The sequence below is a fragment of the Eutrema salsugineum genome, unplaced genomic scaffold, assembly GCF_000478725.1.
Source record: "Eutrema salsugineum unplaced genomic scaffold, Eutsalg1_0 scaffold_1, whole genome shotgun sequence".
Taxonomy (NCBI): Eukaryota; Viridiplantae; Streptophyta; class Magnoliopsida; order Brassicales; family Brassicaceae; genus Eutrema; species Eutrema salsugineum.
The window spans coordinates 14,916,399-14,931,407 of NW_006256909.1; the positions used below are offsets into that span (position 1 = coordinate 14,916,399).

Consider the following 15,009-nt stretch of genomic DNA (forward strand, 5'->3'; position numbering starts at 1 on the left):
TATTTATTATTTAAATTATCAGTCTGATTTTACCTTATTTTCTTTGCTTCCAACGGTCATTAACAAAATAATTTTTTTATTTTTAAAATTTTCAAACGGCTACATAACGGCTAATGAACAGTATTATACAATCTATAAATATACTTATCTATCATTCATTTCACTCAAATATTTCATTCCCCCATCACATTTCTTTCAAAAAAAATAAAAATAAAAAAAATAAAAAAAATGGTTCATCCCTTTTTAGTATTTGTAATAGGTTATATACTTGTTGTTTTTTATAGTTTACTATTTGGAGAATTTTCTCCGGAAGAATATGTGATGATTTTTATTTCAGGCTTTTATGCATTTGTATTCCTTGTAATCTCATTATGTATTCCACCACCTCGCATATTTTAATAAAAATCATTTTTCTAATATAATTACTTCTGTTATTTTATTTTAGAAAATCTAATGGCAAACGTTGAGAAGCTCCAATTCCCGGCTTTAGACATCACTGGTGCTAATTACATATCTTGGACCACCAACGTTGAACTTCACCTCGAATCTCTGGGTTTAACGGAAACCATCAAAGAGAAGAATACCTCAACGGCCCAAGAAAAGGCGAAATCGGTGATCTTCCTTAGAAGACACCTAGATGAAAGTATCATCTATGATTACGCACACATGAGAGATCCCCAAGAGCTTTGGAAGTCCCTTAAGGATCGTTTCGATCATCAAAAGGACATAACACTTCCACTTGCTCGGGATGAGTGGCAAAATCTGAGGTTTCAAGACTTTGACAAAGTGATGAACTACAATTCTGCAGTGTTAGGAATTGTAGCTAAATTAAGGTATTGTGGTGAAACCATTACGGAGTCTCAAATGCTTGAGAAAACATACACCACATTCCATAAAAACCACATCACTCTGCAACAACAATACCGGTTGCGTGGATATACCAAATTTTCGGATTTGATTGTGGCACTCTTGATAGCTGAGAAGAATAACGAGCTCCTTATTAAGAATCACATGACACGACCCACTGGATCTAAAGCGTTTCCTGAAGCGAACGCAGTGGATGTTAAGAATCCAGTTAAAGAGAACAAAGCATTTCGGGGACGTGGCCGTCGAAACTACCGCGGACGTGGGAGAAACTACAGCCCTCAGAATAGGAAGTCATTCCAGTGGATTCGTTCTGAACAACCCCCAAAGGGAAAAGAACACTAAGGAAGTACCTCACAGAAGCGAGAGGATACTTTTTCTGATGCGGTACCAAGGGACATTGGTCTCGTGTGTGTCGTACTCCTGCACATCTATGCACATTGTACAAAGAATCCGCTAAAGGCAAGGGAAAGGAAGTCAATCTTGCGGAACATTCTGAGGGTACACCGCACCTCGATGCGTCTGACTTTGCAGATGACTTTGATGAAACCGCCCCCACAGAAGTCTGAAATATCCACCATGTGACTCTTGAAGTTTCAACGAATGTACCATAAATAATTGTCGCTTATGTAAAATATAATGTATAATTAATGTTGTTTGCATTACCTAATTATGTATAATTATCGTGTGATATTTTCTTATTAATGTATAATTATTGCATGATATTTGCTTTATTAATAAAAATATTTTATTATTATTAATTATTTTTGTTTATTACAGAAATGGATTACGATACAAACGAAACTTCATCCAAGACATATACTAAAGATATTTGTATACCAAATAGTGGAACAACACACACCATTCTGAAACATAGAAGATATTTCTCGGATTTGAGACCGGTAAAAATTGTTGTCAACACAATATCAGGTCCTGCAGATCTGATTGAAGGGACTGGTAAAGCTAATTTTGCATTACCTAATGGAACAAAGTTCTCGATAACTCATGCACTATTTTCTCCAAATTCAAAAAGGAATTTGTTGAGTTTTAAAGATATAAATCTTCAAGGTTTTGATACTCAGTCTGCAACTGAAAATGGGAAGAAATATATGTACATAACTTCTGAAAAATCGGGAAAAAGGCATGTATTAGAAAAGTTACCAGAACTCCCTTCTGGTTTACATCATACATACATAAATGTGATAGAATCAAACCTTGTGATCAAGAAAGATTCTGAAGATTTCACACTATGGCATGATCATCTTGGTCATCCAGGCACCACTATGATGCGAAAAATCATAGAACATTCACATGGACATTCATTGAAAATCCAGAAGATTTGTCAAGGAAAAGGAATGACATGTGCTGCGTGCTCTCTCGGAAAATTGATCATCAGACCATCGCCAACAAAAATTGATAAAGAGTTACCAAAATTCTTTGAACGGATTCAAGGCGACATTTGTGGACCTATACATCCACCATGTGGACCATTCTACTATTTTATGGTAATGATTGACGCGTCAAGTAGATGGTCACATGTTTGTCTATTATCATCTCGAAATGTGGCATTTGCGAGATTTTTAACTCAAATAATCAAACTAAGAGCTCAATTCCCTGATTATTCAATAAAGAGAGTTAGACTAGACAACGCTGATGAATTTACATCCCAAGCATTTAATGATTATTGTATGGTAACTGGAATCGAGGTTGAACATCCTGTAGCTCATGTTCACACACAAAATGGTTTGGCAGAATCATTAATAAAACGTTTGCAACTTATTGCAAGACCATTGATCATGAGATCAAAACTCCCGACCTCTGTATGGGGACATGCTATTTTGCATGCAGAAGCACTTATTCGGGTAAGGCCAATTGCATATCATAAATATTCCCCATTACAGTTGGCATTCGGTCGAGAACCAAATATTTCTCATCTAAGAATCTTTGGTTGTGCAGTATATGTACCAATAGCACCACCACAACGCACAAAGATGGGACCACAAAGAAGGTTAGGGATATATGTTGGTTACGATTCTCCATCAATTATACGATACTTAGAACCGCAAACTGGTGACGTCTTTACGGCACGGTTGGCAGATTGTCATTTTGATGAAGAAGTATTCCCGGTTCTAGGGGGAGAAAACAAAAAGATAGAAAGAGATATCAAATGGAGTATACCATCTCTGTTACACCTTGATTCCCCTTCTAAACATTCAGAACTAGAAATTCGACGAATTATGCATTTATAAAGCATAGCTAATCAACTACCTGATGCATTTGTGGATACCAAAACGGTAACAAAATCACATATACCAGCCGAAAATGTTCCTGCTCGTGTAGAAATACCACAGGAACGCGAAAAAGCAGATGATACACGTGAGTCTAGAACACGTTTGAAGCGTGGTAGACCTCTTGGTTCCAAAGACAAAAATCCTAGAAAACGGAAGGAAGTTGAGAAACATTATGATCCTAAAATGATAGAATCTGTTCCAGAAGAAACAAATCATGAATCAGAAAATAATGTCGAACATTATGAATCCGAAGAAAATCATGAGATTTCTGTTAACTACATTCATAATGGAAAGATATGGAATCGAAATGACATGGATGAGGTTGATGATGTTTTCTCATACCTTGTATCAAAAGAAATAGAAGAAGAGAATGAAGATCCAGAACCTAAGTCTGTATTAGAATGTCAAAGAAGACATGACTGGATAAAATGGAAAAGTGCGATTCAAGTCGAACTTGATTCACTTAACAAACGAGAAGTATTCGGACCAATTGTACTCACACCAAAATCTGTAAGACCAGTGGGATACAAATGGGTTTTCGTTCGGAAACGAAATGAGAAAAACGAGGTTATGAGATACAAGGCTCGCCTCGTAGCTCAGGGCTTTTCTCAAAGACTTGGGATCGATTATGAGGAAACGTATTCTCCGGTTATGGATGCGATCACATTCAGATTTTTAATGAGTCTAGCGGCTCACGAAAATCTGGAGATGCGTCTTATGGACGTCGTTACAGCATACCTATATGGATCATTAGATAATGATATTTATATGAGAATTCCTGAAGGATTTAAGATGCCAAAAGCATTAACTTCCAAACCAAAAGAGTTATGTGCAATAAAATTGCAAAGATCATTATATGGATTAAAGCAGTCTGGACGCATGTGGTATAATCGTCTCAGTGAGCATTTAACAAAAGAAGGGTACGTGAACAATCCTATATGCCCATGTGTTTTCATCAAGAAAACAATATCCAGATTTGTAATTATTGCGGTATATGTTGATGATCTAAACATTATTGGAACTAAGGAAGAAATACAAGTAGCATCAAACTACTTAAAAGGAGAATTTGAGATGAAAGATCTCGGACAGACAAAGTATTGTCTCGGTTTACAAATCGAGCATTCCCAAAAAGGTATATTTGTACATCAATCTACATACACAAAAAGAGTGTTAAAACGTTTCAACATGGATAAAGCAAATCCTCTTAGTACTCCTATGGTCGTTAGATCACTTAGTGTTGAAAAGGATCCTTTCCGACCACATGAAGAAAATGAAGACTTACTCGGTCCTGAAGTACCATATTTAAGTGCAATTGGAGCTCTTATGTATCTCGCAAATTGCACTCGACCTGATATATCGTTTGCCATTAACCTTTTGGCTAGATTCAGCTCATCTCCTACACAGAGACATTGGAACGGAATTAAACATGTTTTTCGTTATCTTCAAGGGACAGTTGATTTAGGATTATTTTATCCTAAAAGCTCAGATGGACAAATGATTGGCTTTGCTGATGCAGGGTATCTATCTGATCCTCACAAAGCCCGGTCACAAACTGGATACGTTTTCACAGTTGGGGGAACTGCTATATCATGGCGCTCTCAGAAACAAACGCTTATGGCCACTTCCTCAAACCATGCTGAAATCATTGCCCTCCACGAGGCAAGTAGAGAAAGTGTATGGCTTAGATCAATGAGCCAGCATATCAAATCAAGTAGTGGACTTTGCGTCATCAACGAGATCTATAAAACGGTTCTAGTCACTCGAGGGGGAGCATGTGAGGTTGTACTTTTTTTACCTTTACTATAGTTTTTCTTACTGGGTTTTCTCTAGAAAAGTTTTTAACGAGGCAACTGAAGATGAACCACAAGAGATAAGAATGACAAATAGACTCCAAGGGAGAGTGTTGCAAAGTCAAAACTTTGCGGACCCATTTACTTATCTCTTACAGTAATACTTGTCTGATTTTCTTCTATATATAGTATGTACTCGTCCATTGTAAAATATACCATAATAAAATACAAAATCTTTCTCTCCCTCTTTGGTACACATCTTTCTATTTTCATTTCAATTATTACATTTTATATGTTATTCAACATATTATGTTGATATAATATACGATATACATATAATTAAACACTATATAGTATATTATTTTTTTGGTTATGTTGTTACTTTATAATTTTACGCTTGGTATTCATTTTAGGTTCGGTGTAGTGTAATAATTGACTAAGCTCCATTCATAGATAATCTGGTTTGTGTAATCTAGTTTTAAAATTTATGCTGGAAGCTTGTATGTAGACACTTTTTTTTTCTTGGTCTGATTAAAATTTTATAATATTTATCCAAAAATCGTTTGTTGTCCTTTTAGTTTAATTTGTTTCCGGCCTTTTACCTAGATAAGTATTTCGTTTCTATTATTATATTTTTTTGGTAAGTTGGAAACTGGAAAGAGTATATGTTATTATTACAAATAACCTTTGCTTAGTAATGTTGTTAAATAATTTGTCATGTTCATACTGTTGGTCGACAACATTCTAACAAAATTAACAAAAAACCAAATTTCCAAAATGCCATGTATCACAATATGTATATGCGTATATATAAAAAAAAGGTTCAGTGTTTGAGAAATAAAATTATGAATAAAATTGATTTACTACAGAAAACCTATGGATTTCAAATTCGCGGAACCAAATTTTTTTATATTCTTACAAAATTAACAAATTTTGGCGGCTCTTTAGTATTATAATTTCACCATTTTCATCTCCTATATCACAACATCCTCTTTCTCCAAGCTCTCCGCTTTCCATTCGCCTTTGTCGAATGGGACCACCTTCCGCTGCAGTCTACAGCAATTCTTAAAGCCATTGTGTCTCGAAAAATGTGGTTCGTATCTCTAAATCTTTGTGGAAGCACCTCTTCATACTCTTTGTTAATAATAATGTAAATTAGAATTGCAGATATAATCAGAAGGTAATCTAGAGCCTAAGATATATGTAGAGTGAGTGAGGAGGAGAATATATACCTACCTTAACCATTACTTCGCGTTTGAGAATCTCCACAAGCTCCTCTCCAACATCATTTGAATCTCTCTTAGGGCAAAAAACCTGTAGAACTGACCAGCTACTCGTCTTCAGATATCATATCATAGATCTCTTTGCATTCGCCCAAAAAAAAAAAAAATTATTTGCATTCATCATCTCAACAAATCCACCTGTATTTTCGTACGGCTTTGTAAAGATCCAAATTACAACATGCTAAATATCCCAATTCAGAAGATTCTAGATGATCAGAATAGAATTTAACGATGGGCTTCTCACCATTTCTTGTAAGCTTTGATGGGAACTCTGAACATAGAAAGACTCAATATGTGAATTTATTAAAATGTTGCTTAAACAAATGTTTAAATGCAAACTTTCACATGCTGCTTAAACAGGTTCTTGAAGGCTTTCTCCATTGATATAAAACATGTCACTCTGCACGCCAAATTCCATCATTGGAGAATACCCATTGCCATGGAAACACAAAGTGATTAAGCAAATCACCAGAAATCTAAAGACAAAGCTAGCACCATTCAAAATGAAGCCAAATTCCAAAACGACTGCTTTAACTCAATCTAAAGCAGGAAAGATGATGATCCCATGACTTTCCAGAGACCTGCAATTAAAAACATTTCTTAAAAAATAATACTCATGCTTAAAACGAAGACTAAACATGAAAGGTGAAACATAATGAGAAAGAGAGATAGATTTTAACATTGTCTTTTCTCTTTGAGAATTCATTGACCCTGCAATACATATGGAAACAACAGTTCATAATTTGATCAAACTCCCCAAAAAATTCAATTGCTAAAACCTTAGATCAATTCTTTTGAGATTCAGAGCAACACACAGAAATAAATCATTTGACTGTTATACACTTAATACTCTGCTTAAAGGGAGAGGAAGAGGCGCTTTATGGTATGATCGGACGATGAAGAGAGCGGAACAGGATCAATTTAGAACAAAAACTTCCAGATCTCCGCTCGAATTCCAAAATATGAAAATCCGATTAGCTTCTTCACCTTCTGCGTGAGGAATTATATTAATTTTTCAGATACCCCATTGTTTTACATGCGGATGTGGACTTCGAGTTAGTGTTCATCGCTTCAAAGAAATTATACGGCGAATCCACAATCGCAAACAGGCATCAAACACTTATACGGCAAAGAATCCACACGCTGTAGTCCGCGAACAGGGATCGAACACATCTTCATCGAGTTTCTCCTACTCATTGGTCTTGAAAATAAGGAAGTAGAGAAAGATTCAAAGAGAGAAGATCAATTTGTCATCGAGAAGCATTGCAACGGAAGATTATATTATGAGAGAAGCTGAAGAGATAGATGGTGAATCGTTTTTAGTAGGACTGGCCATTCGGATATTCGGATATTCGGTTTGGTTTCGGTTCGGAACTAATCGGTTCTAGATATTTTGGGTAGAGAAAGTTAGGATTTATCGGGTATTTTTATAAATTTCGGTTCGAATTCGGTACCTTTATTTCGGTTCGGTTTCGGTTTGGATAATCGGATCCAGATCTTTTGTCTCAAATTTTTAATTCGACTCACACTTTTTTAATAACAAAAATTCAAAAATATATATATCAAAACTCAAAAATATACCCAAAAGTCCCAAAAATAAAAAAAAATATATCTGTAAAACCAGAAATATATACCAAATATCAAAAATATAAAAAAAAACTAATATTTAGAAGGATATATAATTATACTTTGGATAATTCGGATACCCAATCGGTTCTCGGTTCGGTACTAGTTCGGTTCCGGTTCTTCGAGTATAAGAGTTTAAGATCCATCGGATATTTTTAAAAATTTCGGTTCGGATTCGGTACCTCTATTTTGGTTCGGTTCCGGTTCGGATATTCGGATCCGGGTTTTTTGCCCAGGCCTAGTTTTTAGTCTGACCTGCTAAAATAGAACTTGCTTATTTGTAAACTGGTTTTAATGTTTTTCTTAACATCACAGGAGAGATTAGCTGACGTGGCATCTTAAGGAAAAAGATTAGAAAGCTGATGTGGACACCCTTAGGAGCCTCAAACTTCTATTTTTATTATAGTAGATTCATCATATACAATACAATGTAGTGATATTTTGCTTCTAATGTTTCAACTCTCATTTCTTTTTATTATAATTTTTCTCTATTGTATTCTATAATTTTCTCAGATTTTAGTTATTGCTATGAATTGGGCTTGTGATATTCTTAGATACACCAACATAGTAATTCATTTTTTTTTTTTGTCAACTTATTATTATTAGATTAAACTGTAAACGGAAAATATAAGTAATTAACAAGCCATACAGGCGGTACATCAAATAAGGAAAATGAAGACTTCGTTTCGTACGCCTTTTTGGCTAGACAATCTGCAGCTTGATTCCTTTCCCGATTCACATGATCAAGAGAACATTGTGGTAGTTTCTGCATCCAGTACCTGATATCATAGAGTACATTTCCCAACTCTAAGCTATCTTCCTTCGCATTAATAACCTTCGTTAGCTCTTTGTTGTCACTTTCGAACCACACATATCACCAACCACGTGCCCAGACTACTTGTAAAACGTGAAGAAAACCTGCAGCTTCTGCCTGAAACGATGTGGCGACAAATGGTAACTTTGCTGATCCTGCATTCAGAAAGGATCCTTTACAATCTCTTATAATCCATCCTACTCTGATGTGCTCTTGATTCGGTCGTAAGCTAATGTCAAAATTACATTTCAACCAACCCTCAGGTGGGGGTTCCCATTCACTTGACCTATCCTCAATTATATTTTGATGCGTACCTGAATTTTGAGCAATACCCTCTTGAGCAGCCAAGAATTCTGTAGCACTCTGATTACCTTTTTGTGCATCCACATTTGGACGGACATTTCTTTTTTCAAATAGAAATTCGTTCCTTGATTTCCAGATTTGCCATAGTATCCAAAAAGGAATAAATCTTACTTGATTAGGTAGAGACACGTTCTCTTGGTTTTCCAGTAGCAATTTGATATTCTCTTCCAAATTTGGTACAACATTATCAAACAGAGTATAGTTTGCACATCTCCAAATTGACTTCGCCTGGGAGCATTCAAATAATACATGGTTTATGGTTTCGTCATATAAACAACATCTCTTGCAGATTGGATCAGCTTGTATACCTCTCTTTATAAGTGATTCTGCTGTTGGTAGTGCTCCCGACAAAGCTCTCCATAAGAAATGTTGGATTTTTGGTAAAAGCTTGATATTCCAGATCTTCATTTTCAGCTCCTTATCTCCTGTAGGAGGCATAATAATATCATCTTGGTCATGATGTGTAGCAAACCAATAACCAGATTTAACTGTGTATCTACAATCCTTTGTGAAGGGCCATATATACCTATCCTCAGTGGCATAACGTGACAGATTGACCGTCCGTGCTAAATCAGCATCTTCTGGTGTCAACAAAAGATCTAATTTCCCATTGTCCCATTGTCGTTTTCCTTCCTGCCATAACGAACACACTGGGACATGTAAACTTTGTCTATTCACACCAGTAACATTGTTGATAATACGTGGAGGTAAAACCGGTAACCAATGATCCATATCTACATATGTATCCCTTCCATTACCTAATAGCTTCCGTAAACCTTTTTTCAGCAGATCTTTTCCTGCTTGTATTGATCTCCATCCATAAGATGATTGCACTCCACACATCGATTCTAAGAACATCGATGAGTGATGATACCTTCCTTTGTAAATTCTTGCAAGTAGAGACGTTGGGTTCGTCAAAATCTTCCATGCTTGCTTTGCCAAAAGAGCGAGATTAAATTTGTGTAAATCTTTAAATCCTATACCTCCTTCCTTTTTCGGCAAAGATATCCTTTTCCAAGCAACCCATGAGGTCTTCCTCTTTCCATTATCTGTGCCCCACCAAAATTCAGACAACAAACTATTAATGTCATCACATGTTGTTTTGGGAATAAGGAAGCAATTCATCGCATAAACTGGTTTTGCTAAAGCCACAGATTTGATTAATACTTCCTTACCAGCTGGAGACAGAAACTGATTATACCATCCTCCTAGTTTCTCCTCTATCCGTTTGATGACAAACTGGAACAGCTCCTTTTTCTTGCGTCCAAATTGTTCAGGTAATCCCAGGTATTTACCACCACCACCTATATTATTGATCCCCAAAATTCCTTGTAACACAGCTCTGAATTCTTCATTAATCCTCATACCAAATATAACTGACGATTTTTGAAAATTTACCTTTTGTCCAGAGATAGCTTCATAATCAGATAATATTTTTGCAATTTGCCCACAGTCCGATGGAGTAGCTCTACAGAAGAAGAGAGAGTCGTCAGCAAACAGTAGATGTGTAACCGTTGGACAATTCCTTGCTAATTTCATACCTTGGAACTTTTTCATTCTCTCGGCCTTACTCAGCGTCTGGCTTAATACTTCTGCACATATCAAAAACAAATATGGTGATAAAGGGTCACCTTGTCTAATGCCTCTGGTAGGTTTAAAATTGCCATACGCTGATCCGTTAATTAAAACTGAATAGGAAACTGTTGTGACACAACTCATGATCCAACCTATCCAACGATCAGCAAACCCCATTTTTCTCATTACCGTTTCTAAGAAACCCCATTCCACTCTATCATATGCTTTGCTAATGTCAGTCTTAACAGCTAGATAGGATTCAGCACAATCTTTTTTTGATTTGATAGCATGCAAAAGTTCATGGGCAACTAGTATATTGTCCTGAATATTTCTACCTGGAACAAATGCTGCCTGTGATTCCGAGATGAGGTTGCCTAGACATCGTTTTAACCGCAATACCAGGATCTTCGAAATAATTTTATAACTCACAGTGCATAGACTTATTGGTCTGTAGTCACTCATAACCATAGCATCAGTAATTTTGGGAAGAAGGAAAATCTGTGTATGGTTCATACCTGGTTCCATCTCATTTGTTTCAAAAAATCCTTTAACCATATGACATACATCTCCTCCAATCTGTTCCCAAAATTGTTGATAGAAAGCGGCTGTGAATCCATCTGCGCCTGGTGCTTTGTCAGGTCCCATTTGAAATACCGCCTCTTTGACTTCATTATCTGTAATAGGCGCTGTTAAAAAAGAATTCATATCAGAAGTGACAGTTTGTACTATCTCTGGAAAAACTTCACTAACAGAAGCTGTATTAGACGTGGTAAACATTTGGTGAAAGTATTCTTCAGCAACCTTAGCTATAGCTTCATCCTTCTTGTGGATAATACCTTGATTGTCCTCAACATGCCTGATACAATTTCTAAATCTTCTAGCTTTCGTCGCCACCATGATAGAATTTAGTGTTACGATCCCCAGCTTGTAACCATTTGTTCCTGCTTTTCAGTTTCCAAAATTGTTCTTCATCATAATAGGCGTCACCAAGTTCTTTCTTTAAACGATGAATTTCTGATACCTGGATTGAAGCATCTCGCAATTTTTCATCAATCTGAGTACGCAGCATTTGGATTCTCTCAGCTGCATTCGTCCTATTTCTCCTCTTCCATTTCGCCATAGCAGACCTGCACTTAACCAACTTCGCAGAAAATTGATTAGTTTGTCTCATACGAGTCTGCCAAGAAGTTGTGACTGTATCTTTGAAATCGTCATTATGATATAAACGTTTATCATATTGAAACAGACCTTGTCGCTGCTTTTCTTCATATTCAATATTAATGATCATAGGCCTATGATCAGATTCAGCTAAATCAAGAAATTCCATTTGTGAAGCAGGGTAAGCATTATTCCACTCCGAATTGACTAACACTCTATCCAGACAACATTCGACCACCTCATTTCTCCGCTTCCCTACCCAACTAAATGGATTACCAGATGATTTCAAATCAGTCATACCACATACCTGCATCATCGTCTTGAAACCAAGGCAGCTACTTGCATTTCTTACTCGTCCACCTTTCTTTTCCGAAGGTGTGAGGATCTCATTAAAATCCCCACACATCATCCACGGTCCTGTTCTTGCTATTGATATGCGCTGTAGCTTTTCCCAAAGATAGTGTCTTAGTCTGGGAATTGGATATCCGTAAATACAAGACAAGTAAAACTTAAAAGATTTGAATTCAATAGATAAGTCTACAAGCCTTGCATCTGCGGAAATACAATAAACAGAAAGATAACTTTTCCAGAAAACTACTAATCCACCACTAAGGCCATCAGGCGCAACTATCTGCATAGCATCATATCCTAATAGAGATCCTATATCTCTTACATAATCATTGTTTTGTTTTGTTTCCACCAGGAACAACAAGTCCGGAAGATACAGCCTCTGCATCTCTTGAAGACGTCGAACTGTCAGGCGCTGTCCCAAGCCTCGACAGTTCCAAACTTCTACTCTCATGGGACTTCTGGTGGATTCGGGCCCACCGCGCCTCCGAGAAGTGAAGTGTCGAATAGGTCCTCGATACAGTTGCTGTAGTCAGCTTGCAGCTTTCTCAAAGCATTCTCCTCCCGAATCTGGTGGCCTTCCTCTTGGATATGTTTGTCCACAGCTTCATCTTCCACTCGGAGCCTCTTGGGAGTCTGAGTAGCATCAGCAGAATCCATACCATCAAGAATTATATCACTAGTGAAGATTCTTTTACCTGCACCTTTGTTTAGTGGCTGTGCCGATCCATCCTCTGACTGAGAGGTGAACCCACTCTCCAGAAAACTCCCATATTGCATCACCGACCCAATTGTAGACCATTCCTCCATCACATCTTCTACAGTTTGACCCGCTTCATTCATTATCTCTGGTGTTTTAGGAGTGGTGGTTATGCAATCTGCTAAGAGATTTTCCACAAAACGATGCCTGCGCATGACTTCTTTAAGACCTCGGAGAGGGATCATGGCTCTCTCATAATCGTCAAGGCTTTCCACATCACCATCAGCATCCACCGATGCATTCGCTTCATCATGAGGACCTTCATCTACCGTAGTCGGATTGTGGTTTTGATTTAGGCTTTCTTGTGCCCTGGAACTCTCAGCAGCGGTTTCATTTGTTTCTTCTTGGGATTGATTGGTGAACAGATTTGCTATGAAGTCTTCTTTACACTTCTTTGCATTTGGACCCACAAATTTTGTACGCTCCCGTACAAAATCCGCCAATGTGGTGTGGAAATTTTCATCATTGAATGGTAAGTACTCGTCATCTGGATTCTCATTGTCATCTGGTTCCTCAGCATTCTGGCCCTCCATTGCAACATCATCTACTTCTGCATCACCTTCATGTTGGTGTTCAGGTTGCTCTTGTGGATTCCCCTGACCATCTTCATTCATATCATCCGCATTCCCGTCATCCTCATGTGGTTCATCCGGGTTGGGCTCTTGATGAACACAATCTCCAGAATCATGCGTTAGCAGTCCACAAATGTCATAGAAGCCCCGAAGCCTTTCATAATAAAATCGTAGGAGAATGTTGACACCTGGAGTAAATTGGAAATTTTTTTGGAACTTCAATGGTAAATCAACATTCCAATTGATTTTCACTCGCACGAACTCCACCGCTGCGGCCAACTCCGGGTTGAAATCCACCGCCACCACATGGCTGAGCCTGTCTGCAATGTGCCTGATAACGGTCGTCGACAGGTATTGCAACGGAATCCCTCGGATTTGAACCCAGAATGGGATGTAGTTCAAATCCAGATCATTCTGTTCTGGAGTCCACCTTTGAATGATCAACATTCGATCATTAAATGCCCAAGGGCCACGGTTGAGAATTGACTGCATCAATTCCTCATTTGGAAACACAAACTGGAACCGCCTTCGTTCCACCACTCGGCCAGAAATGATTCCGGCAAGGCCCCAATTGCGTGGAAGTGCTGCAACAATCGATCGGACATTTTGCTTCCTTGGAAGCAGCGCCCGACCAATTAACGAAAATTGGTTCACCCTTGCCGCTGCTTGACATGCCTCCACCGGTAAGAGAACTGGTTCATCGTCGGCACCCAAGTTGATATCTTGGATTGCTCTCCTCAAATTTTCCGCCATTGAATGAATTAGAGACCAAAGAGATAAGAAACAAGAGAAATAATGGTAAGTGATTGCAGATTTGAGACACAAATGAAGGTTCGTGAAAATCAGAATATATAGAAAAGTTCTTCGGCGGTTACCACCCACGATTTCATCATAGCGGATCTGGATTACCACCCACTACGCCATCATTTGCAGAAAAAATCGTTCCCAAATGCAGGAACAATTCGATTTGATAGAGCAATTCGAAAATCGCCCAAAAAATCGCCTTCATCAGAGAATACGTAGAGACCCACTATTTTTCGTTTTCTTTCTTCTTTCTTCAATGTACATAGTAATTCATTTTCATGTTGACTGAATGATAATTTTATATTTTCTTTTATATTTTTTTAGGATGGAAAGAGTTGGTAGAAGGTATAATTTTTTATTGCTTAAATTCTATTATGTATACATGATAACTTTATTCTTATATATAATAAGTGAAGGAGGCTCTCCAGATCGACACATTAGCGCTTCATTATTGGTTAATGTTTTTTACAAGTCAGCTTCCAAAAATATCTACATCAGCATTTACTAAAAAAAATATTTAAATTAAAAGAAAATCCATTAAAATTAGAAATATATATAAACTAATTAATTTACATTTAACTATGTTACTTTAAAATACTTTGAACATAAATTTAGAATAAATGAAATTCAAATTTATTAAAGTATAGTAATTGCTTTCTCATTTTATTTTTTGTGTAATTTAATCCCATCTTTGAACTAACAAATATAATTCCATTAAAAAAGGTATTGAGACTAAAAATAAAAATAATAGTTGATAATAT

At 37.0% G+C, this 15,009-nt stretch overlaps 2 protein-coding genes across 2 annotated transcripts; one reads left to right on the forward strand and one right to left on the reverse strand.

The window, feature by feature from the left end:
• Positions 1–453: 453 nt before the first annotated feature.
• Positions 454–1,209, forward strand: LOC112082047. The gene has a single exon (XM_024149136.1). The coding sequence runs from the start codon at positions 454–456 to the stop codon at positions 1,207–1,209; it is 756 nt and encodes a 251-aa protein (XP_024004904.1).
• A 7,519-nt stretch (positions 1,210–8,728) lies between these two features.
• LOC112082048 lies at positions 8,729–12,170 on the reverse strand. Its single transcript, XM_024149138.1, has 4 exons — positions 11,522–12,170; positions 11,122–11,292; positions 8,983–10,623; positions 8,729–8,823 (listed from the first exon to the last, which is right to left on the reverse strand). The coding sequence occupies exons 1-4, from the start codon at positions 12,168–12,170 to the stop codon at positions 8,729–8,731; spliced, it is 2,556 nt and encodes an 851-aa protein (XP_024004906.1).
• Positions 12,171–15,009: the final 2,839 nt, after the last annotated feature.